Source organism: Xylocopa sonorina, chromosome 1 (assembly GCF_050948175.1).
Source record: "Xylocopa sonorina isolate GNS202 chromosome 1, iyXylSono1_principal, whole genome shotgun sequence".
In the NCBI taxonomy this organism is placed as follows: Eukaryota; Metazoa; Arthropoda; class Insecta; order Hymenoptera; family Apidae; genus Xylocopa; species Xylocopa sonorina.
In genome coordinates, this window is record NC_135193.1 from 9933526 (window position 1) to 9958204 (window position 24679).

A 24679-nucleotide genomic window follows, 5' to 3' on the forward strand; every position below is an offset into this window, starting at 1 on the left:
GACAAATGTATTCTTAATATTCTATGATCGCGCTCGCTAAACGAATATATAATTTCATTCAAATGCATGCATCAGCGCATTATGTTCAAGAAAGTGAATCGAACGTAAGTTAGGAAACAACGTACGACTTAGAACGTTATACGCATAAACGTGGACTAAACTATACAGCTTGCACAGATAAAAGACTGTCACTCCCTTTGATGAAAGCTATAATTTTTCACGTTTTCATGCTGAAAAATTTTCATAGAGAACTTTTACAGATATTCCACAACTATATATTTAAATTTCCTTTTAATATCATATCAGACTGATAATTTTAATATATTTTTTGCTTGACAATTTATATCTGCACCATCAACCTACATCATATAAATTAATTCATTTACCTATGTCAGGATACATAGAATGATTCTATATATTTCTAATGGTCCTCATGCTTAGAACAATAAGAAAAAAACTTTCTTCCTTACATACTATATATATATATATACTTAACTAAATATATATATATATATATATATATATATATTTTTTTTTCATTTATATATTTATACACAATAATTACTAAATGCTGATCTATATGTTTTTTGTCATTTTTTATATTCTTTTTTTAACTAGAATAAATAGTATCGTTTATAATAGAAAGTTAAAAAGGGGAAAAATATAATCTGATGCGCTTAAGAGTTCTGCGAATCGTGTGTGTGTGTGTGTGTGTGCGCGCGCGCGCGCGTGTGTATGCGTTTTTATATATATTAAATTAGCTGAGCAAAATGTGTGCAAAATAGAAGTATTAGAAAAATAAAGAAATTTTTTAATTGGATAACCTGATTTCTCGTCGATCTTCCTCATTGTACGTATCAGAACTTTTCTTAGACAAGAGTTTGCAAGTCGTCATCCTCCAAACTTTTACTTTCGGAGGGTGACATTAAATGTCACATTTTAAATAAATGTGGAAATTCATTGCTAATTTCGCGTACAGATTGTTGGTCTTCTTGACTCTCCCCAGTTTCCTCGCAGAATATTCTGCAACACAAAACATATTTGAACGATTAGATAATAATGTACGGCATACGATTAAGAGATACCTTGTGAAACACTTCAACAGATCTTCCGAGCGATACTTGTGCTCGTTGTAACTGGAAGTACGAAGTACTCTTCGGCATAGTTCCAAATATTGTCTACGCTGTAAAACGGTGATAATAATTATTATGTTTATCCCTATTAACAGCAATCAAATATTATTATTATTATCCTTCAGTAATACCTTATCACCGGGAAACATATCGTACAGCTGGCGCAAAATTATATCAATTAAAACTTTCACGTCATTTGTATAGAAGAGACCTGCAGTAACGTCGTTGCTGAACAAATCGATAAACAGTTTTAGTACAGAATGAGGTGGTGGTGGTTCATGATCAAATATTCGCACAGGATCCTCTACAACAAGGTTACAGATTCCGCAGCACTTAAACTTAATTCTTCTAAAATATACTTCGCTTTTTAAATATATATATCACCTTCTCTATTGAATAAAAGTAAAATCTTCTCAGTGAAACTCTTGGCCACTGTTCTTTCCTTCAATGCATTTAGAACAATGTTTTCGGAGTTTATGAATTGTAAATTATAGGACAATATTAAATTCACGAACAAATCCGGAATCTGATCTTCCAAGTCCATATCCGGTGGATTCTCGATCAAATCTAAAATAAACGCTATAAAATCCGGACCCAATTGTTCTACAATAAAGATCGTAATTAAATTCTACGGTAGACAGAAAGAGAGACGAGAACTTTAATGCAACACTCACCCAAATGTGTAACTGGCATAGGTTCACCCATTGAGAAAATCATAGTAAGCAATAATGAAGAATAATTTAATTTCGTCACGTTTCTAGGATTACTTCTCATATCTCTGTTTGATACACACGAATTGGCAAGTTAATTTGAATAATTTTGTACAAGTTAGCAATTTATTAAATATTACCTTGCTAGTTCCATAGGTAATATACTATTTAACATTATCGTCAAGATCACAGAATCCAGACTACACATTACTCCAAATGATTGCAAGAGCAGTTGTCTAATAGTCCACCTTGGTTCCATTTGATAATATTGTATCAATATATTAACGCCATCATATTGATTCTGTTGTAAAACGTATCTAGATACGTTTGCATCCGCATTTGTCTGTAAGTTGAACATGCTACGTAAATGATTAGAATATAGGATAATTTCTTTAGCTAATGTAATACGATATACCAATATAGATGTAAGTTCCTTTATGTAGTCAACAATAATAGATTCATCCTCATAAAGCATCCAGTTTCTCTGTTGAGAGTCTTCTTTGCAAGAAGTAAGCTCTGTAAAAATTACTTTCAATCTATTCGCGTCATATGTCTCCTCTAGACTCATTTGCGACACCGTGAACGGCGTTTCTAATTGATGTAACAACGCATCAAAGTAATGGCTAACATTTTGTGGCAGCAATTGTTGCAGTCCAGAAACAACTACCGTCACTGCTACCTTCGACATTTCGTAACTTAACTGAGTATTTCTGCGTACTTGGTCAAGCAATTGATAAGCTGTATGAGAGTTGATATCACATAATGAACTTTTCTTCTTCATAGGTGAACTAATAGGAGTCTGTCGATTGCTGCCCTGAGATGGACTCTTACGAATATCCGCTTGAATCTTTTGTGTCTCAGAAGAAGACTGAGATGGAAGAGATTGCATTCTCTGTTCACTTATAGATACATGCTGAAATTGCGTAGCGATCTGTGTTTTTTCCTTTTCACTGCTGCCATGCACAGTTGTCTGTGCTGTCATATATGATGTATTACTCTGAACATTGTTAATGTCCCCCTCTTGAGTATTACAGACAGGCGATGAACATATTTCTCTAGTAGGCGTGCTATTCCCAAACTCCGGAGGCATAGGAGCTTGCTTTTTATGCTTTCTATTTGACTCTACCTGTTTCTTCTTCTTGAATAATCTAAGAAGAAGATCCTGTTTATCTAAGCGCAATCCAGGGTGTTCTTTAGTCTCAACCTTTAGATTATCCATACAATCATTTAGGAAGTCAATGAACACTTGAGATGATACCTGCAAAGTATTTAATTCTAAATGATCTTCAATTAATCGCTCTCCTTATTATATTAACAGACCTGCACAGTTGTCACATAATTTGAGGGAATATATCCAATTTGGCCATCCTTATTGGCGACCCGCCACCAATTCTTCGGCCTGTTATTCGTCTGATTTAGAATAAAATAATCACCTTCTTGAAAGCTGAGGGTTTTTGCGAATGTGGCTTTGTAATCGTAGAGAGCTTTAAGCAGTTCATAGTTCTCTGGACGATTATGAAAATATTGATGTTAAAACTAGTTTGAACACATTTGAAAGATATTACGGAATTTAACAGCTGCAGAAATATCGATCAACCGACTTACCTAACCTCATGGAATTGTCATCCATGATCGCCTATTAAAATGGAAAGTGATATTCGTTCCCGTGGAGACAACGCCCAGGTGAGAAATAAACGGGCGGAGAATTGCCTACCACCGCTCACCAATTTCACTTTCATTCGTGCTCAACATATTTCTCTCTGCGGTGTACCTTTTTTTTTTTGTCAGCCAACTATACATATAGGCGAATTCGAGAGGACCCTCTATGTATATCGTGAGAGATTGGTATAAGCCGAATGCTGCCAGATTGCAATAGCAATACTGTACGAAGAATTTCCAACGCATGGGCATTAAAATGCGTACATATGGATTTATATTTCGCATCGTAGTTCGGATTCTATGACATTTTTCCTAAACATGTTCGAATTAGTTTAAGTAATTAAAAGCTATTGATTCTTTCAACATACCATTTTGTTCAGTTTAAAATCGTAGTAATTTATAAATTACACGGATAGGTAGCTATGTATCAGCCATTCGATCTTTTGGTCAACAATCGAATAGAAATATCGGATAAAGGTTATCGAGCAACTTATTCTCTCGTGCGGAGATGTTAAGAATTAGCGGACAATTTAAATTTTATAACGGCATGCTTACATTATAATCCATTAAAATCTCTCGGTAATAAAATTGTTAATTTGAAGCTAAGGTATAATTTTTGCAATGTCCTTTAACCTAAAATAGAAGCGTGCGATATAGAAGAAATTCTAAATCGCACGATAGTTTAACACGATAAAACGTATGAATTCCGTGAAAAGCGTTAATCTGGGTTCTATCCAATTCCAATTATAATATTTCAGTATACGTATAATTAGACGAATTTCGAACATTATTGGCAAACAACAGCAGGGCAAGCTGAAAGATACTAAGGGTGATAAGGTAATCGATATAATTAGTGTATTTAACATCGTTAGAAGAAATTTATATGGTATTTTGCTCGAGCCTATGAACGGAAAGATGATTTGAATATAGCTTTGTATACGTTTCAGAACTTATAACATAAATCTGTTAACGAACATGGAGAGATCACTTAAGATAACAGGCACGCAATGCATTGCTTCGAAGATGTGATTGTAAACAAATATCAATTCACAATAGTACTTACAGCAAAATTTTAAATTACTTAATACTAAAATGATTAATATGGTATTGCTATACATACTACTTGAAGTAAAATTTTTACACTAATATATTGCGAAAAATAACTTGCGCGTCAAATGAATTCGTTACAAAAACGTATGTTAGAATTCGGGAATCATTTTGACAGAAGTAAGTATTTCTATATCTCAGAAAATGTAACAATAACGTACGTATAAGTATATTTTATATTTTCGCAGATATTACATTTCTCGAATGATCAAATACTAGAATGACATCAAGTTTTGAACATAACCTTCTTACTCGATGCCATACAAACGAATACGTCGTTGTTTGAATTAAAGATAATGACACGATGCCTGATATATTTTTACACAATTGCAAAAGTCATGCTATGTTAATTGCAGTGTTTGATTGAAACAATTGTTTGTCGCGATGCCAGGCAAGATAAAAGTGAAAATACTGGCAGGTCGGAACCTGCCAGTGATGGACCGTTCTGGTGATACGACAGATGCGTACGTTGAATTGAAGTTTGGGAACGTAACATTCAAGACGGATGTGTGTAGAAAATCGCTGAATCCTCAATGGAATTCAGAGTGGTATAGATTTGAAGTCGATGATTCTGAACTACAGGACGAGCCATTGCAGATCAGACTTATGGATCATGATACATATTCAGCAAATGACGCGATCGGCAAAGTTTATATAAATTTAAATCCGTTATTGTTACCCGGTGTTCCTCCAACTGTTAAGAATATTTGGACATTGGAAGCTGTGATGAATACTAATACTGGTTCTCAAGGTGGTATGTAATCGATTTTTATGTTAAACAAGTTTCGGACAAGTCTAATTATATTTTATTTTAGGCTCCGTAATGACTGGGTGGATACCAGTCTATGATACAATGCACGGAATTCGTGGTGAAGTTAATATCATTGTTAAAGTAGAATTATTCTCCGATTTCAATAAATTCAGACAATCCTCTTGCGGAGTACAATTCTTTTATTGTAAATATGCAGAACGTTTATTCATAAGCAAGTTTGGTCATTCTATTAAACTTATATTACACAACATAATGTTCTTTCAGCACCAAATATACCTCATGGATATCACACGCAGAGTATACATGGTTTTGTAGAAGAGCTAGTTGTTAGTGATGATCCTGAATACAAATGGATCGATAAGATAAGGACACCCAGAGCCTCAAATGAGGCAAGGCAAACATTATTTTTCAAGTTGAGTGGAGAAGTTCAAAGAAAAATTGGATTAAAAGCTTTAGATCTTGGTGGAAATGCTGTTATTGGGTAAGTAACATCAGATATAACATCAAAATAATTGCTAGAGAATGTTATATTACATTTATCCCTCACAATAATTAGGTATTTGCAAAATTTTGATTTGGAAGGTGAATCTGGTATTGTAGCCAGAGGTATAGGCACTGCTGTTACACTTGTGAAACTACAAGATGCTTTAAGTTTTCCATCTGATAATATAGAAGAGTAAGTATATGTGCCAGTGTAATGTAATATTGTTCATTACTATGCATTTAGTTTAATACCTCATAGACGAGTTCTGCATTAATTTTATCCTAAACCTTGCAGTCTTAAACCTTCCACCAAATGCTTCTCGATGTAGTGTTAGTAATGCTAAAAATTTGTCAAAGTGTTCTGTGTTGTGAATTACAATGCTGATTATTTAATCTGAACAATGAAACTTGTTCCATTCCACACTTTCATGTAGAAGAATACGGATTTTTATATGGCTTGTTATTAATTAAATGCATGTAAAGTTGCTCTAAATATTATTCTTCAGTAAAAATAATATACTTTTTAAGTAAAAGTATTAATTTTTTCTGTTCTCTTATTTTAAATGCTAATATTAAATTAACGAGTAATTGATGCACACTAATATGTATTTATAATTCTATTTCCAAACAGTTCAAAGTCTGATGCGTTTGTGTATAAATAAACAGAACAGTTTTCAAGAATGTTTCATTCACAGTTTATCATTGGCACATATTTCAAATGCGTTAGATCTCATTTCAGCTTCTATGCATTGGGTGTCCTTCTTCTTCGGTAGCGAAAAAAAATAATCCAGATACTTTACAATTTGTTTATCTTCGTATCTCGCTTACGTATTATTTGTTATTTATTTCGATGAAGAGAAAACTTCATTCTTGGATGCCTTTTAATAGTGTACAAACACAGATTACAACAAAAGAATTGCAGTAATATATTATAAAACTTCTAATCTGCATATCATTTTTCTAGGACACCCGGTGTGTATAGAAGCTAGATCGAGGTCCGATGCGCGTGCATTAAAGCCAGGACGAAGTTCGTGTGTATTGAAAATACCGTGGAGCACTACGATAGACTGGAAATAAACTAGGTACGCTACACGCGCATCCAACTTTGATCATTGATAGTATAAAAGATTTCAGAAATTCTGATATACAAACTAATTAGGTATTTTTCTTTTTATCCACCTGCATGTGTCCATATAGGGCATTCTTTTCACAACACAAAGCACAAATGGACGGTACAGGACTCGATGAAAGTATGTCGCTGTATTCCGTTACTCCCACACACATCCCTGATCCTGTTTTTATGGGTACGCAAGCCACACGCATAAAGCATAATTTGTCGCATCGTTCAAAAGTATCGAGAGGACCTAGACGAGTTGTAAAAAGATTCGAATGTCCGTGTCGTGAACTTGGAGGTGTTAGAACAGTTGTTCCACCAAAATCGAGTGGTTTGAAGAAAGCTGCCGTTTCTTATCCAATTTTAACAGAATCCGTCGTTCAAGATGCGTCTATAAGAATAATGCTGGCATTGGAAGATGAAAGAGGCGAAAGTAATAAAAATATATTGGGTATCCGAAAGAATTTAAGACGATTATTTAGTCCGAATGATATTGGAAGTAATTCTCGGCGGATCAGTTCAACTAGATCCTCCGTTGCGAGTATACAGTATCCAAGAAAGGGGAAAAAGCTTAAAGACAATAAAGGTGAGAAAAGTGCGACAGCTTTTTTGATCAAATCGTTTCATAACACACCCCTGGAGAACATTAGGGAGTATGAAAAGGAAGCCCAAGAAATGTCAGTAATGTCTAATAATATAAAAGAAGACAAATATATTGACGATCGTATCGATCGGGAAGAGGAAAATGATGATGACATTAAAGATGAAATTAATGTTGTTACAATGAAAGAACAGACGAAGAAAGAACATGATTCTTCGTTCGAGGAAAATACACCTAGTTCCAATGGTTTTACGGATGAATCTTCAGTCGACAGCGCCAGTTATAATATTTTAAGTGACTTAAAATTGTCAAGCTACGAGGAGTCGGCAACGATTGATAAATATGCGAAAAAACTTCATAGATGTGAGACTTTTCCTCCGTTAAAAGTAAAACGATCGCAGATAAGATTGCCAAAGGTGGACAGCGACACGTATCCTCTTTGCGAGGAAAATGTTTTTCTTCCGTTCAACAAATGTCTTTCTATGAATCAAATATTGACGATCAATATAGAATTGGCTGCAAGTTCGAAAGTTTCTGATGAAAGGTTTATCGAAACGCGTGCACAAACGGAACTCGACAAACCCATAAAAATTGGAGAAGGCTTACAGACACGACGAAGCATCGATAACTTACAAGATTTCAATCTTCCACTTGCCACGAGCACTCCGGTAGATATCCAAACGTCCTTTCCCTCAAATTACCAACCAACTGAATCTTTAATTACTAATGCAGCGGAGAAATTAGCTGATCTCATTGCCGATTCCAAAAGATATGACGAATCTAAGAAATACGATGCAGTTCCTATGATAAAAGAATGTGAATGTACTTCAATTGATGCGGACAATACGAAAGATGATGACATGTCGTATGCTGATGATTCTGAGATATCGGTCTCTGCATATTCTCTGCTGCAAAATGCAAGTGATACCGAGAATAAGGATAATATAGTTATTCACAGATTTAGAGATACAAGATTTCCCTCTGTGATTGAAGAGGTAGATGAAATTTCTCCGAAAGAATCTTTTAAAGATAAAGAACGGTCTGAAAGATCGACTTCGTTATCGCCATCACTCCAATCGTTACAACACTATCAATTCCCTATCGCAATATCGAATAGAAAAGAAAATATCGATAGTAAACTGACGTCGGAGACTTTATCAAAAACTTCGTCTAGTATTGAAAGCTTAATACAATCTTCAGGCAATGAAATATTTGATACAGCGCATAAGAATAGGCGACGCCGTATGTTAGATTTAATGAGAATAATTGATACAAAGATGATGGTGCATCGGCCTCATACTAATAACGATAGTCGTATTAGAAGGAAAAAACGAGATAGGCCCTACAGAAATTTCCATCCTCGGCATTTACGGAAGAATTTGTACAATCAGTATCTGAAGAGATGTCTTCAGAATGAAAAACATGCGAGAAATGTTATGCGCGTGTCTTCGTTTTCCAAAGAGCTTCCTTTTAACGAATCCATGTCAGCATTGCACACACCAGACACCTCTTCCTTTAATTCCTCTCTTGAGAGCATAATTATTCATGATACGTTAATTCAATCACATTTATGCAGAACAACCGAGTCGTCTCATTCGAGGGCTAATTTCATCACCAAAAGATCTACAGTCGATGCTGCGTCACGCGAGATCGCTCCGAAAGAATTAACTCTAGATACCCAGAGCAGCGATTCATTTAAAATTGATAATAATACCATAGAGATGAAGCGACTAAAGCCTAAGAAAGATACTAACCGTTCACAATCATCCACATCTGTAGATCATGCGGTACATGAGGGTCATAGCATTTGTAATATAAGAGAAACGTCTGATCACGATGAATCGACTAATGATACTAACACTGCTAATATGACTTACAACTCGTGTGTGTCCCGTCCTTCCCTCGATCATAGGCAACAAGATGAGGCATCTCTAAGTCCATCTTATCCGCTTCCGGCTGTTTCTCCTATGGTATCGAAAGTATGTCAGTTGCCTATGACTAAGGCACAACCCACCGTTTCATTGCATCGAAGATCTAGCGATTCTGATTTGAGCGTTACTCCGAAAGGTGAGCTTACTACCTACGGTACAGTGATTAAAAGTCTCTTGTTAAGATAAATGGAATGAATGCAGAATGCATTTACCTTACAATTGAATTGACAATGAAAAACAGTTAGTAACGTATGTTGTAGGAAATTCATTTGGAGGGAACGATAAATCAATGACTGGGTTAATAAAAACATCAGCTGTGATAAGAACTATGAATCAAGATGCATTTGAGATGCTGGAATATCCATTTATTACGATGCAACAGTATCCACCAGGATTTATTTTGCATATAGGTAAGCATTTTAACGTGTGGATACTTTGTTCTCTTTTACATTTTTAATCATAAGCTGTGTACCTTGAGACAGGTGGTCTCGTAAGCTCAAGATCGGTTAAGCTTCTCGAAAGGATTAGCAATTTAGAAGAACCGGAGAGTCGAGATGCTTGGTGGAAAGAAGTCAGAATGGAAGTTCGGTCACATGCCAGAGCGTTAGCATGTAATGTAGTTATTGGTTACAGAGAAGAAACTAGCATTTGGTAAGACTTTAAACATAGAATAAAAAGTAGAGTTGCTCCTTGTTACGCTATTTCATTTGTTACTAATTTTTTTGTAGCGATGACGTATGTGTGTTGAACGCGTATGGCACTGCAGCGGTTATCAATCTTCACAGCTCAACTCAGGACGTAGACAATGTTTTTCTTGGTAAAGGACAATCGGGCTCCGGTGGGAATCCCGGAGAAACAGAACGCGATAAAGCTCAACAAAAATCGGCGCCCATAAAAGTAGAGAAAAGCGATACGGACATACCTGTGCCGACAACGGCAGCTCAAACGGGCAAAGTGAGGCATATGTCGGAGAGCAAGGACCACGAGATTCAGTTTCAAAGCAAATGCAGCTTTTGTCATCTGCCGTATAACGAGACGAGTGTTCCGTTTCGTGTAAATGTCTCAAAGTGTACAATATGCAAGCGAGCTCGAGTGCCAGACATAATGTTTACCACCATAGAATTACCGGAATATCTTTCAACGACGGGACGAGGATGCATTATTCAAGCCACCGTGTGTAAAACAAAGAAAGATCTCAGAGGAGAATTGAACGCCAAGGAGATATCCGATTGCTTGCCATTTTTAGAATATGAATTACATAGTTTACTCTTAAACAAACTAAAAGTTAAGGGAATGAATGCAATATTTGGCTTGAAGTTACAAGTCTCTGTTGGAGAACGATTAATTATTGGTATGGCTGTGGGCACTGCTGTCTTTTTAACCGCGTTACCCACACCTTCTATACCACAAATTGCTTCTGGAAATTCTTGGCATAAGGAGGAGCAATTAGCTGAGATTCAGAAGACTTTGGTCGAAACTGTCAAACAGAATAGAGAATTTTATCGACTCAAACCTGTTGGGGTAAAAGTACATCATTATTTCTAATTATTTTTTAGATTGAACATTGTTAATAGCTCACTTACTCGTTACAGGATGTTGAGAATGGACGAGTCACAACTTCAGATACCGATGAATCCGACGATGACCTTCCGGATTTGGATTTTAGTGTAGGTCCAAGGGATACCTGTGTGTTGGAGGTGGATGATATCGAGGATATGGATAGAATATCGTTGTTAATGGACGACAGACCTCCAGAAGATTTTCATGTAGTAAATACTCAAACGATTCCTGGATTAGACGATTTGGAGATTGTGAGGAATCTACAAATGTTTACTCAAATTTCAAGAACGAAAATTCCTGCCGGACAATTCGCATCGATGCCATCGAAATATTTTACTAGGTTGCTTCAGGTATTTCTGGTTTTGAATAACACGACTTACATAACAGGATTATATTTTTTTAAATTAACTTCAATCAATCTTTCGTGTCAGTCTGTATACTTCAAATTAAGAAGAATGATTCCCTGTGCATTGTGCGACATGCAATTTAAGTTAGCACTTCCTGAACCAGATGAGATACAATTTACGGTGATCGGTATGGCCCTCGGATTGGGCGACCCTGTAAAAATAAACAAGAGTAAAAAGAAACTGATGAGCCATTCCATGAGTAAAGATCAAGTTAAAAAATCAGGTAGATTCTTTATTTTTCTTCTAATAAAGGAATATACTTGAAAGGAATATAACTAATCGAAAGATATTATGTATTTAGACGACAGTGATATGATATTTAATCTTGATGTGGATCACACAGAGGTTTCATCGGACAATGCATCCAGCAGTAATGTAAATTCTGCTACTTTAATTAATGCACTAACATTAAAATCTCGTACTCGTTCTCCATTACGATCCAAAGTTCACACAACACACAAACATAAACACGTAAGTATACATTCATATGGTTAAACTATCCAATGTTAATTCAAATTCATTCATTCATTATAGGTGCCTTTAAAGGGAAGATATGGTGTTGACATAACACCTCTGTCTTACTTACCGGGAGGTCGTATAGAAAGATACTTGGGAAACTTAAACTTCTTTTTTATCCGTGAAAGCACATCCATTAGAGAGGTTTGTAAGCCCCAATATAATTACAAGTAACAAAATTGGTAAATTGATTCAAATAAATGAACTAGCATCTATCATTTTAGAACGGTGGTTTAAGTGGATTTACTCATAGTTTTGTAACGGAAGTTCTAGCAATTGTCCGTGCACACATTACCGCTTTGGGAGGGAATGCGATGGTAGCATTTTTCATGACAAAGTGCGTGCTTCTTCACAGCCCACACAAGAACCAGGTACGTATGATATTTTTTTACTTCAGATAAAATGTTGAATTAGCTCAATCGCGGCGTAATTATTGTATTTTTTTCTTTACAATTCCTTATGTAACACCTGATTAACATAATGCATTTTTTAGTACAGGGATATATTTTTTATGATTCGTTTCTCACGTTTTTCAATGAAGAAACACACCAATACAGTTGGTTTCGTTGTAGTTGCGTTGCATTGAATGTATAATGTATTCATCAAATGTATTCAAAGGAATACCACTAAGAAAAATTAATTTTAGGGCCAATGTCTAATAAATGTCGGTGGAGACGTAGTATCCGTATCATATTTCGCGGACGAGAAGCATTGTGTTGCTTCAAATTGCTGACCCCAACCTCCACATTCTGCGCCCCCATAGCTACAGCCGTATTCCGAAAAGCAACGTCGAAGATTCGACTTTTCGCTGATCGACGAACTTCATTAGTCGTCTTTGACGAAACGCATCCTGTCACCTCGTGATAGAATAGAGCTTGTAAATATTCAAATCTGTAACATAAGTGACATAAGTAATGGAAATTCGATCGACATGCATAAAGTTTGCAAAACTTTGTGACCTCAGTCATGCGATTTTATGTAAAGTAAAAGTGATAATTGTGTCACGAGACGCACACACTTCATTAAAATGCTGTTCAAGGAACAATTTTTGAACAAAAGACTCTGAAAACAGCTTCCGTAATTAGGTGCCTTCAGAATTGCACGATAAAGTTTGCGGATAATTTTTTCATTCTTAAATATTTAATTATTTACTGTTACAGGCAAACTATAATTCAGGCATCTGAATAAGAATTTAATTTTTTTTTTTTTTTATTATAAAAAGGATTTTTAAAGGGTAGATATTCTTTTCGAAAGGTAACGGTAAGACTTGGACAAAATATGATGATCGATGTTATGGATAAATGTTTATTCCCTTCATAGCATTACAAGGAGAATCGACGAGGATGACCGTAAAAATGAGTCTGTCAGTAAAACGTTTACTGCGCAATGTCACTGTAGATATTTAGAGTAACGAAAGAATTGTAAAAGCGTTCTGTCCGTTCCTGACGAAGAAGCAATTCATATTTCGCAATCTTTTATCCTTCTGAGGTTGTTGAATGTTTTTTTGAAATTCAGCGCCTATATAAGATGTACAAAATTTAGATGATTAGGTAGAGTATGCCTTGAGAAGTATCTTGTACATTTGGATTGTTATGCATGCGTCTTTAATTCTTTACACTTAATTGTTTGTCGTTAATTGTTCTGATTTACCCTTAACAGTCTAATACTTATGGTACGAAATCTTAACTGTACAATGTATGTGCATTGTAAAATGGGTTTGTATTTTATTTTTACACAGTTAGTTGTTCCTTCTCTGTTACGATATGATCAAATAAAATTATCATCTAATTGAATTTCTTTGCAAAGTTTTCACATTGCAACACCCTATTCACATTATCAACAAGAAAAGGTAATAGCTTAAAAAAGTTCTTTTTTTTAAAGATATAATAAAATAAATAATAAAATTGTTCTTAGTAAAATGCTTCTTATATTTTATATCATCAGCACAACAGAGTAGCTTAAGAAACAAAGTGCATCCTTATTCTTTTAATAGTGAAGAAAGAAAAGGTGTTCCTTATCGACGTTTTTAGAAAGAGAAAATAAATTAGTGTTTATCCACATGATTATGGTTTTCAGTTAGGTTTATTTGTAAGGGGAGGGGGGAAATATTTTTAAGCAGTTTCTAAAAATATGAAGAAGCCGCTGAATACACAGGTAGTCCATCGTGATTTTAATGAAACACCCATGTTACGCTCAGATTTAATTATCGGGCAATGTGAAGAAGAATGCAAATCAATATAACGGAGAATCTAGGTGAGTATTTCAAAATGGTATTAGGAAATATTTTTGTTTGTAGCTCGACGATGTAGCGATGAGGCTTGAATTGTTCGATTCCTTCAGATTGAAGTATTTTTCTTTGGAACGTTTAACGACGCCTGCCGAAGCGTAGGAAAATGTGATCGACGTCCTGCCTTTTAATGCCGTTGTCTAGTAGCGGGAAGCTCTCGTGGAACCCTGTAAAATTATAATATCGTCCTCGCATCAAATGTCACCTTTAACTTCTCCACCTTTTTAATATGAAAATCATTTTTTATCATGGTCTTATGTTTCAACTTTTGGTAGAAGCACCTGTTATATGATTTTCCTTATCGTCGATGTAACTCTCCATCTCCGAACCAAGCTCGTATATCCTGGAGAGCGCAGCGCACACCTTGCGGATCCTCGGAGGCAGATCGTCCAAAAATCCAGGATTGCATTGGGTTGGCAAAGCTGCCAAAACGTTGTTGCAGAACACAGCCATCGTCATTATTGAAAAGAGGATCATCATTGTCGAACTCGCCATTCTTGAAAAACGAGCAAAAATCATTTTTAACGTACATGTTCCAAGTACAAGAAAGTTTTAGAATTTCAATTCAGAAATCAATCATTTCAATTTTTCATCAGGTTTAGATTAGATTGATTGTAACTTCTTCATAGTTGCTAAAGAAATTAATAGTAGGATCGAAATATACGTGTTGCATTAAGCAATCGAATTTTCTTCATTTCCAGATTCCCATCACTTCCGATTTGTGGTTGTAAAAAGTGAGATTACATTCTTTAGTTTGATCGAGCTGTCCTGGTTGATGTATAAATATTTCATTAATTAATTAAGCAGCGAATGCGTAAACTACGAGCAGTTTATGTTTAATATATGAAGAGATGAAGAAAGTTCTAAGATTAAAAAAAAAAAAAGAATAATAAACATACTTTCAGCGACAAGAAAATAAGCTCATAATTTATAAATATACTACAGTCTAGAGGGAAATCAATTTTCTATTAAAGTTGTTAAATACTTTCTATCGTAACAGTATGCAATGCCGTTATTCCAGTTAACACTCATTGTGTGATACGGGAACCAGAGAACTCATCTCATTCTAAAAATTTAGGAAGCAAATAATAATAATCCCGAATATTTTTAATATGTACAAGGTATCACCGACATATTAAAAATTAGAATACTCCCAGTGCATAAATAGTTTTCTGAATGATTGTATAATTTCCTAATGTTATGTATTTTCGTCTCGTTCTGTCCAGAAGTAATAGAAATCCCCAGTAAAAATATTTGCCACGGTTCAAATAAAAAAAAAGTAAAAGAAGAGTCCGAGGAGGCGAAGGTTTCAAATAGAAGACATGCAAGCGACGGAAAAACAAGTTGCAGGGAAATATCATTGGAAGAGGATCGTTCAGTGTTTGTCGGTGTCGCGGAAAACGGGAAGAAAGTATTACCTTACACAGGACGGAGTCGGAATATCGAGTAAATAAGACACGACGATCCGAATGTGATCCAAGAAGCGAGCTCACACAAAGTCGGGAAATCGTATTACCGGTGTTACGTGACTCGAATATGTAATGGTTTTCAGTCTGTTCGAATTAAATATAAGGTGGACACCGCAGGAGTTAAATCGACGTCGAAGGAAACGGACGAACGAGGCGTGCCTCCATCCTGGTCGGTCGCGAAGGGCCTTAAGAATTCTTCCTGAAACTTGCACGCAAACTGTTAGAGGGTCGCGATGAGAATGCTGTTGCTGCTGGAAAGTTCTGCGATCAACTTTGAAAGTTTTGGATGCCGTTGATTAAGGTGTGGATAGAAAGGAAATGAATACGAAATGAAAAACGTGTTAACAAAAGCGTCCCCAAATAACGGTTTGAGCTCTTATATTCTCAGGGTTCTGTGTTTCCCAGTTTTGTTCACATTGCAATATTGGAGCACGTAATTTTTAATTATGAATGATACGCGTATTAACGAAAATGAGATTCACTATCGACAGTTGTTGTCAAGAGTTCATTAATTTCATTGGGAGAAATTGTTCATGTTCAATTGCGATTAAAGTCGGAAGTAATAAAACGGTCAGTAATAAAGACGACGTATCCCGTAAATAATTAGGATACGTATTAACAATTAATTACTGAAATGGAATTGTTTGGAATTACTTTGGTGGCCTTGTACATTCCACCCCCGGTGCGAGGCGAAGAAAGTATTCTTTCTTACGCTTGCCGTAACAATTAAACTTATACGTTTCCAATAATCAAGTTTATTAATCATCGCAGTAAAAATGTGTCAGCTTGTCTATAAAAATTTTCTATAAAACGTTCTATAAAAACGTTTTTTTAAAATTCACGAGCAATGGTTTATTATTAAATATCAGAAGTCGGTCTACAAACGGAGCAGAAGAAGCGGGACAAAGTTTATTTAACGGGAGAAAACATAATTCCATAAGGAGAGCCATTTTCACCGGTGGTGTGGCTTTTATAAATTTCAATTGGTTCAGCCGCTTTCACGAATCTTTTTCTCTCATAAAACTTCGAATGTTACATTCCAAACTCGCTCCAACTAAAGCAATAGGGATAATTGGATCAAAAGTAGCTGAAAAACCGCTTCCGGTTAATTTAATTCCCAAGACACCGAGGGAAAAGTGTGTAGCAGCTGAAACATTTAGAAAATTATTTATAGTTTTTTTAAAAATATTGTCAAATATATTTCTATTCTATATTTATTATAGCGTTCTATCTACTTTTAGTGACTCTTACTTATCCCTTACTTCTGATTACGGGTAAAAATGCATACAATAGTTTAATTTTTTACAATTTATCTCAATTTCTGTTTGAAGTCACAGATCAAGGAACAATTTGACACTAATATAAAAATAATCAATTACTATTCTGCTTTTTCTTCTCTATGTTCTGTATTATACTGGTATTATCATTTTTTTCGAAAATATTAGAAATAATAGACAAGCGATCGACATAAAAATACAGGCAATAATCTACTCCATTTTACTACCATGCTGGCAATAAAAAGTCTCAACACTACATGCATAGTGGCGAACAACACGATTGCTACGATTGGGAAACAGTTTCCGGTTCTCCATCCTTTGATCATTCATCTATCACGATTTTATCCTGCATCCCGTACTCTAATCCCATTTAACAATTATCCTGCACGCAATCTCATTGAAACATAACGGTCCGACGATTCTGTGTATTCCCCTCAGACGGTTAAAGTTCTACTTAGTTCGGAAAACAATGGATGTTTGCCTTCTAAACACTTTAAAATGGGGAACGATTAAATTCGTAGGAAGAGAGGGTGCACGGAAGTCCGCGAAAATTACTTGGCACACAGGAGTTCCACGCAGAACCTATGCAAATCTCGAGAACACGAAGGTGTCTGGTGGGCAACCTTACGGCCACCCTCGCGACATATCGATCAAGAAGCCGGAGAGATATCGTTCGTTGGATTCCGAGAGGAAATGAACGTCAGTTCTTAATCGAGTTTGTATCTGAAATATCGTTGCTTTAGTTCTCGGGTGCCTCCGGATTGTACGGTTAGGAAAGGGATGATTCGAATAAAGATGTGAAAAATGAAAGCCTACAAGTGAGTAGGAAGAAGCTTGAAAGAAGATCTCCGGCGTCCCACATATTTTAACATAATAAAGTACTACACACATGAAAAGATGAGCTTTTTAAAATAAATTCAAGAAGAATATCAAAATTGAATGACATTACAAAACGCTCATATGTTTGCCCAAATCAGACATAAAGAATGTATAAAAAAAATTGCGGTGGAAAAATTTTTCAATACGCGCAATCTTTATTAATATTGCTAATCTAGTATCAAGTTTAGTCCTACGTTTAATGTTTTCTATGTTCAAACAAGAAGCCTTATGAAAGATTATACTAATATAATCTTTAGTAAGGAATTAAGCTTGCGTTGCCTGACTTTGAAGTTTTAATCGTTGTAATGTAAAAGTTCGGGGTGGCTACGCTACCGATTGAATTTCGAATCTCCATGGTGGATCCTGTTGTAGAGCGAAACTTGTACTAAATAAATTATAACTCGCGTGTCTGCGAGATCATTCAACATTTTAACTAAAACATTTCACGCTGTCCGCGCCTTCGTGCTAGAACGGGATTGCAATGCTAAATCATCCCTTGGGACGGAATATTTCGCAAGCGGTTGCCAACTGATATTATTGCTTGGGTTTGGGACGAGTTCATTTTTTATCTATCACATAAGAATTGTGCGTATGCCCGCGATATACCTTCGAGTGTAATTTACAAGTTAATCGTGCAATCCCTGGAGCAGAAATTAGAGGAATGACAAGTAACCGATGCGATGTATACCTGTGTTTACTAAATAATATACAGAACGGTAATGTAATTAAACCTACGTCAAAGCCGTATGCAAATAAGCAATAACACGCTCGATGAAAAACTAATGAAAAATCTTAAAAAGAAGATGGACAATAAGCTTAGTGGCAACTTGCTCAAAATACTTGTAAAGATACCGACCCGTAACTCAATTTAAAAAACTGATTAAAAGCATAATAAGAACTCGATAGAACAACGTGACACAGTTTCTCATGCAACAAGTAACGAACCTTAAGACTCGTCGTAATTCTGTGCCTAAACTTCCTGGCCACGTTTATCAATAAGAGACACTATTCTTCGAAACCCAAAATTTGTAACATTACTTCTAAATTTCTAACTTTCAGCGTTCTAATATAGTTTTATATATCAACTAAATGAAAAGCAGCACTGGCTATTGGAAAATAAAAATACTAACCTGTTGGCTGCTTGCAAACACGGGGATTTCAAGTCGAATCTCGTTCGTTATAAGGAACGTAGACGACTCTTCTGACCGTTGTATTCACGCGTTATTTACTTCGTATTATAAACGATGATCCGCAGCAAAGAAGAAGTTAATGTACGTATATCGGTGGTAAGATCCAAGGATACAATGATAGTGGCGAGATTCGCGAAGGATCAGCCCTTAAATACGCGCGGTTCCTACGGCCATGCGCGTTTTAACGCACCAGGCGAAACGGGTACACGTAGTACACCCTCTCATCACATGGTTGATGTACACTTTCAATTCTCCCGTCGACACATTGAATAAAAATTTCATGAAAATGTTGGTGGTTGCGCAATGCAAAGGTCCTCTTTTTCTTGTCCAACACTTGGCCTTCTTTCTCTGTCGTTTCCCATCCATTTTCTTTCCTGAACACGCAACCTGCAAACGAGATTTTTAACAGCTGAGATAGTTGCTACAAATGACAAAACTTTGGGGACAAAAGGGGAAACTTTTTACTTGTACTTTTTTTCACTGATTCCCGCTGGTCCTCTTTGGTGGTATTTTTTCTATCGTGTGTTAAAATTTTCTATGATTAATAAATTGCTAATATTCGTCTTCGTCAGATATTTATTACGTTATTAATAAAATATGATTAAGCAACTTATTGACGAAGTAATGCGTTTAACGAGGTGATAAAAGCCATAGGAATTACCGGGCAATAAAACAATGGTTGATATTATTGGAACATCAAAAGAATTCGTGGAATTTGTGGAATTTTCACATCCTCTGTTCTAGATTATTGCTTGTAGTTTTCTGTAGTTACACGTGTTTTGTATGAAGACGGTTCCCTTGTACTGATAATTTATAACGTTATTGATTTAAAAATGTATATGTAGTTAAAATATATATTGTCAATACTTCTTGTATAAATACTATTGATTTTTCTTTTATGCTACAAACATGCCTTCTTGCACACATATGATCCTGGATTCATTATTATGCAAGAACAAATTAATCTCTATCTACATGTGTCGCAGGCATTAAAAGTGAACATACAATATTTGTATTGTAAAATCGTCGATAATAGTAATTTACGTCGCTTCAACTGCACTTGTGCGGTTATTAGCGATGAGTACTGTAAAGATTGATGATCTGTAATGGAGTAATTACTAGCTATTGAAGAGTGTCCCCTCCCTTATGAATTTTAATATTTGTAGCCATTTGTGATATTTGTTTAAATTTTCTCTCAATGTTTTATCCACGTTGTGTGCGATAACATTCAGAGTAGCGGCAACACTGAAGAAACAGGTCAAGTGGTTTTTGCTTTATTCATTAAATACGGATACTAAGAAGAGATGGGATTTTTCCTGATTTTTGATCACGCACCCCCGGAATATTATGTTTTCATCCTACCATAGGTCGTCTCACAGATTTGGCTATAAAACAGTATTTTTTACGCTTACCTCATGAAATTTAGGCACAATTTTGCTTCACTGTTTTTCATACTTCAACTTTGTATCTTGTTCCAAAATTTTCTCACATATGTTTCAAAACATTCTTCCACAGATGCCTATCTGTAAAGTAAATTTTGATTAAAAGATTTTAATAAAAAAATGAGAAATTGAAATGAATTAGACTAAAAAAGTGAATCTTGCGACAAAAAAATAACTTTCATATAAACAAAATGTTGATTCTTTGGTAAGATTAATAAACGACTAATAATAGATTTATGGGATATTTAGTTCAAATTAGAAAAACATGTCGATTTTCACACAGAAACAGAACATACGTAAAATCTCTTTCTCTTTTGCAGAGAAAAACGAAAATACATAATGTAAATACGATTATCCCAGTGGTTAAAATGTTTATACGGTTCTTCGTATGTCAAAATGTAAACCTTTGATAATTTTCCGGCTTGTTAGGTGGTCAAGATGGAATTCGAATCGAGGAACAGGAGCCATCGAAGCAAAAAATGCGAGATGAAGTCTGTCCGTTGCTGCGCATTAAAATCTGCGTACGAACAGCATTTTTCGAATTTAAGAGTATAATCGACGAGAAACGGTAATCTCTACTAGTTAAAAGTGCTTCATGTGGTAAAAGTTGACACTCAATATAGTTGAATATGGCATTACAATAAAAATGTAAAATATCTAATAAATAATATACTCGAACATATTAATCCAAATTAACACATGAGAAGTTAACAAACGAAATCTTAAAAATAGCAAGAGTTTTTTTTTAAATATGGACATCAATTTAAAATAATCGGAGTATTTCTTTTTAAACTGAATTCAGCGACCTCCGGGTCAATCATTTGATCGGGAAATGGATATATCAAGTAACTGCGTCACTTTAAAAGATCAGTCAATTTGAATATATGTATATATGGTGCTTTGGACAAACCCGTGATTCCTTCAGAAAGTTTCCTTCGATTTTGAACAAACGGGTCTAGCACAAAAAATCGATTTATATTAGTGTTCTGTACAAAATTCAAGTTTAATTGTGATGAATTACCTCTTCCGCGATATTTTAAACGCTTTTACTTTCACTTAAGGGAGACATTACAATCTGCAAAACGTGTCGTAAAAACGAGTAGCTTCACCTTGTTAATCCGTAGGTCTATAACAAAAAGAAAAAAATAGTTCTAATGTTTTCTTTAAAATCTTCAAAATTTCTTTAAACTCAGTGTTTTTTTAAATATATAAGACCCAATTCGTTGTAATCTCTTTTGACTAATCTGTGCCAAAAATAATTAGAACATTAGAAACGTCCATTCTGCAATGCCCATATTATGGAATCTTTTTAACGATCGTAAAAATTCTGGTCACAGACTTTTGGTTCACGTCGAAATGTGAATGGACTTTTCTTCGAAGCCTGTTACATACACACTCTTCTGTGTCTCAGATTTCAAACAACATGAGTTTCCAACCATTAATGACTATCTCGAAGGATCTACAAAATAATCATGGAACAGGTAAGTACTTTTCCTTTTCATTTTTGGTTTCTTATTCATATTTAAATGGGGTAACGTAAATAATACTTCAAGCAATTATAATAATAAATACAGCTTAAGAAATCACATGGTTCATCTTGGAGAAAAGTTTCATAATGTGCCTTCGATGAATTTTCAACATCAAGAAAAGAAAGAATTATCGTTTTTATCATAAAAACGAGAAAGCACTAAGTCGTTATAACATCTGAATTAATTACGCTCAGAGCTCAGGTATTTTTTCTCGCAATTAAAGCCCGTGCTTGCGACGTATTTTATCGCTAATTCGATTTCTTGATGCTCGAACATTTTCGCCTTACAAGACGCGATTAACGTAGATACGATAGGATAGCTATAAGGTTTTCCGTTGCACGAACGTCGAAATTTCATCGTTTAAGGAAACCTACGGATAACGCCCATTACCTTGATCGCATTATTTGACGCAGCTGCTATTTTCTAAATGCATTCACGACTATTAAATGACGGAATATAATTAAATGCGCGAAGAGACAAAGTATTTTCGTACGTAAGACGCTATAAATGAAACAATACGGTACCATACGGGTCTTCCGATTTCTACGTTACGCCGTTTCGATGAGAATAGTGATTTTAAAGGCAGTGTGCATTTATAAATATATGCTGTACTAAACAATAGAATAGAACAAAATTTTTCTGTTAGATACTTAAGGCTATTCTCTGACGATTTGCTTTAAACTCATCTCTCTTCAAAGTTACCTAATCAAGTTTAAAACAAAAGACATACTTACATTCTATTACTTTTCTGTTTCATGAGTAATGCAACCCCAAATAACTTGTCATTCGTTAGTTTTAATTTACATCAATTAGATCATAGTATCTAAAACAACATGTCTAGATAAGTTTATTTTGGTATAATTATACTGCACGATAGACAAGATGAGAATAAAATTTGAATTACTTACTCTTAGCAGTGTCAGTTACAAGGTATTAAGGAATGTTTTTATACTATACCCGTGATTGACGATATACACGAAAAACTCAAAGACGTGGGCGACATATTAAGGGGCGCTGGCAACATAGGAAATTACTATGAACTTGGTACCGGCGCCCCGCGTTGAATTATTCATCGAGAAAGAAAAAATATCGTTAAGGCAATGATTCCAACACGGGACCTTTAAATATTCATGAAACACGACCACATGACGCAGATTACAGAAGTCAACAATACCTTAACAGATTCGATCTCTCTACGGCCAAGTTCGCCGATGATGAACGTTACACAACCATAAACCCTGTTCATGATCGTATATGCCTCATGATTCTCAGATCAAGTGATGTAAATTCTTAATTCCAGGAATAACTTTATACCTACAAGATTAAATTGAATATTTATCGATTACTATCGTACACAAGAAACTTTCCATTTTATTCTTACCAGAATTCCTTCGTTTTAATCAGTGTATTATGGTGTTTAATATACGTATCTGTTTATGGCATGTTTAAAATTCCCACTTAGTCACAATGATGTCAGCGAACATTTCTTCACCTATAAACAAATAAATTTCAATAGCCGTTAATGTTCGTTATATAAAATATACTCTTGGAAAATGAAAGACACTACAATGAAAGAATAAAGCCCTCCAGATCTGACATACGTTATAGTCTACACTGACTTAGAACTTCGATATCTAACTTAGAGTATTAAAGTTCCGGCTACATATGTACGCCCTAGCTTTAAGAATATTTTTTTTATAAAAAGTTGTGTAATACTTCTATCTGTTTAATTTTATTCGAAACACACGACATTATTTGTAGTGCATCAAATGGTGGAAAAGTAAAAAAAAATGGAATCAGATCTGAAGGGGTTAACTAAATTGAACACTGCATAGTGTCGATAACTTGGTGTCAGGCGATCGATAACGGAGTAGTGACAAACTTACGATTACCTTCTAGACGTGTTTCTGATGTTTATCGATAATCGGTACTATTTGTTCTGTAACATCGTAATCATTTTCTTTATAAAAAAAAGGAAATAGCTCATAGAAATTTTCTATTAAAATTATACATTTTCTTGTAGATTGCATCGTCAATCCTCATCATATCCCTTGTCCGAAATATGACGAAGCTTACAGAGAGTCGTTAGAGAATCCAGAGAAATTTTGGGGAGAAGTCTCGAAATGTGTGGATTGGAGTAAACCTTGGAGAAAGGTGTTGGATAAATCTAAATATCCATTTACAAAATGGTGAGCTGTTTTTTTCCTATTAAAGCATGTTAAAAAAACCATTAATCGAAATTCCTTGGAATATTTTGAAGTTTACCGTCAGATTATAGAAAATGAACAAATATCATTTATAACGAACCTACAGGTTTATCGATGGAGAACTGAATGCCTGTTACAATGGGGTAGATCGACACGTTCACGCCGGAAACGGGAATAAAATAGCATTGATTCACGATAGCCCTCAAACGTCGTCAATTCGAAGAGTAACATATAATGAACTTTTAGAAAAAACATCCTTGTTAGCTGGTGCGCTAGCTGATATAGGCGTTCGCAAGGGCGACATTGTAATTATCTATATGCCGCTCATTCCTGAAACCATAATGGCAATTTTAGCAACCGCACGGCTTGGCGCGGTACACTCTATTGTATTTGGCGGTAAAAATGT

At 35.2% G+C, this 24679-nt stretch overlaps 4 protein-coding genes and 1 long non-coding RNA gene across 8 annotated transcripts in view; 2 read left to right on the top strand and 3 right to left on the bottom strand.

The window, feature by feature from the left end:
* Positions 1–24679, top strand: part of LOC143422334 (acyl-CoA synthetase short-chain family member 3, mitochondrial) — a 42016-nt gene that overhangs the window by 13654 nt on the left and 3683 nt on the right. Inside the window, exons 2-5 of one of the 2 annotated variants that reach the window (XM_076892918.1) lie at positions 21566–21661; positions 21949–22018; positions 24090–24255; positions 24380–24669. In XM_076892918.1, coding sequence (XP_076749033.1) covers positions 21961–22018; positions 24090–24255; positions 24380–24669 — 514 coding nt within the window. In that variant the 5' untranslated portion in view covers positions 21566–21661; positions 21949–21960. Of the gene's footprint in view, positions 1–21454; positions 21662–21948; positions 22019–24089; positions 24256–24379; positions 24670–24679 lie in introns of those variants that run through there. The other variant, XM_076892911.1, reaches the window with a different exon arrangement.
* Positions 789–3645, bottom strand: LOC143431165 (NCK-interacting protein with SH3 domain). The gene is made up of 9 exons (XM_076907721.1): positions 3449–3645; positions 3164–3348; positions 2259–3101; positions 1984–2186; positions 1808–1911; positions 1518–1736; positions 1265–1437; positions 1086–1183; positions 789–1023 (listed from the first exon to the last, which is right to left on the bottom strand). Exons 1-9 carry the CDS (start codon positions 3471–3473, stop codon positions 933–935), a joined length of 1941 nt encoding a protein of 646 aa, XP_076763836.1. The 5' UTR covers positions 3474–3645; the 3' UTR covers positions 789–932.
* On the top strand, positions 4633–13786 carry LOC143431148 (C2 domain-containing protein 5). Of its 3 annotated transcripts, XM_076907699.1 has the most exons (15): positions 4633–4729; positions 4798–5363; positions 5425–5565; positions 5646–5862; positions 5938–6057; positions 7062–9646; positions 9771–9920; positions 9993–10161; positions 10239–11031; positions 11103–11420; positions 11502–11700; positions 11779–11948; positions 12012–12137; positions 12218–12364; positions 12640–13786. In XM_076907699.1, the coding sequence occupies exons 2-15, from the start codon at positions 4994–4996 to the stop codon at positions 12724–12726; spliced, it is 5592 nt and encodes a 1863-aa protein (XP_076763814.1). In that variant the 5' UTR covers positions 4633–4729; positions 4798–4993; the 3' UTR covers positions 12727–13786. The 3 variants fall into 3 exon arrangements, with proteins under 3 accessions (XP_076763814.1, XP_076763823.1, XP_076763832.1); XM_076907708.1 differs by lacking the exons at positions 4633–4729; positions 4798–5363; positions 5425–5565; positions 5646–5862; positions 5938–6057 and adding an exon at positions 6829–6946 and having other exon boundaries at positions 7024–9646; XM_076907717.1 differs by lacking the exons at positions 4633–4729; positions 4798–5363; positions 5425–5565; positions 5646–5862; positions 5938–6057 and adding an exon at positions 6829–6946.
* On the bottom strand, positions 14047–15252 carry Ms (neuropeptide receptor myosuppressin). The gene is made up of 3 exons (XM_076894883.1): positions 15180–15252; positions 14562–14776; positions 14047–14447 (listed from the first exon to the last, which is right to left on the bottom strand). The coding sequence occupies exons 2-3, from the start codon at positions 14773–14775 to the stop codon at positions 14359–14361; spliced, it is 303 nt and encodes a 100-aa protein (XP_076750998.1). The 5' UTR covers position 14776; positions 15180–15252; the 3' UTR covers positions 14047–14358.
* On the bottom strand, positions 18678–19830 carry LOC143427176 (uncharacterized). The gene is made up of 2 exons (XR_013102276.1): positions 19757–19830; positions 18678–19482 (listed from the first exon to the last, which is right to left on the bottom strand). It is a non-coding gene; the product is annotated as an uncharacterized LOC143427176 (long non-coding RNA).

Coding starts and splice junctions, on each gene's coding strand:
- LOC143431148 (XM_076907699.1), top strand. CDS start 4,994: ATGCCAGGCAAGATAAAAGTGAAAATACTGGCAGGTCGGAACCTGCCA. Junction 9,647..9,770: donor TTTGAGCGTTACTCCGAAAG/GTGAGCTTACTA, acceptor CGTATGTTGTAG/GAAATTCATTTGGAGGGAAC. Junction 10,162..10,238: donor AGAGAAGAAACTAGCATTTG/GTAAGACTTTAA, acceptor ATTTTTTTGTAG/CGATGACGTATGTGTGTTGA.
- Ms (XM_076894883.1), bottom strand. CDS start 14,775: ATGGCGAGTTCGACAATGATGATCCTCTTTTCAATAATGACGATGGCT. Junction 14,448..14,561: donor TAAGGAAAATCATATAACAG/GTGCTTCTACCA, acceptor ATAATTTTACAG/GGTTCCACGAGAGCTTCCCG.
- LOC143431165 (XM_076907721.1), bottom strand. CDS start 3,473: ATGGATGACAATTCCATGAGGTTAG. Junction 2,187..2,258: donor AGGAACTTACATCTATATTG/GTATATCGTATT, acceptor TTCAACTTACAG/ACAAATGCGGATGCAAACGT. Junction 1,912..1,983: donor TTACCTATGGAACTAGCAAG/GTAATATTTAAT, acceptor TGTATCAAACAG/AGATATGAGAAGTAATCCTA.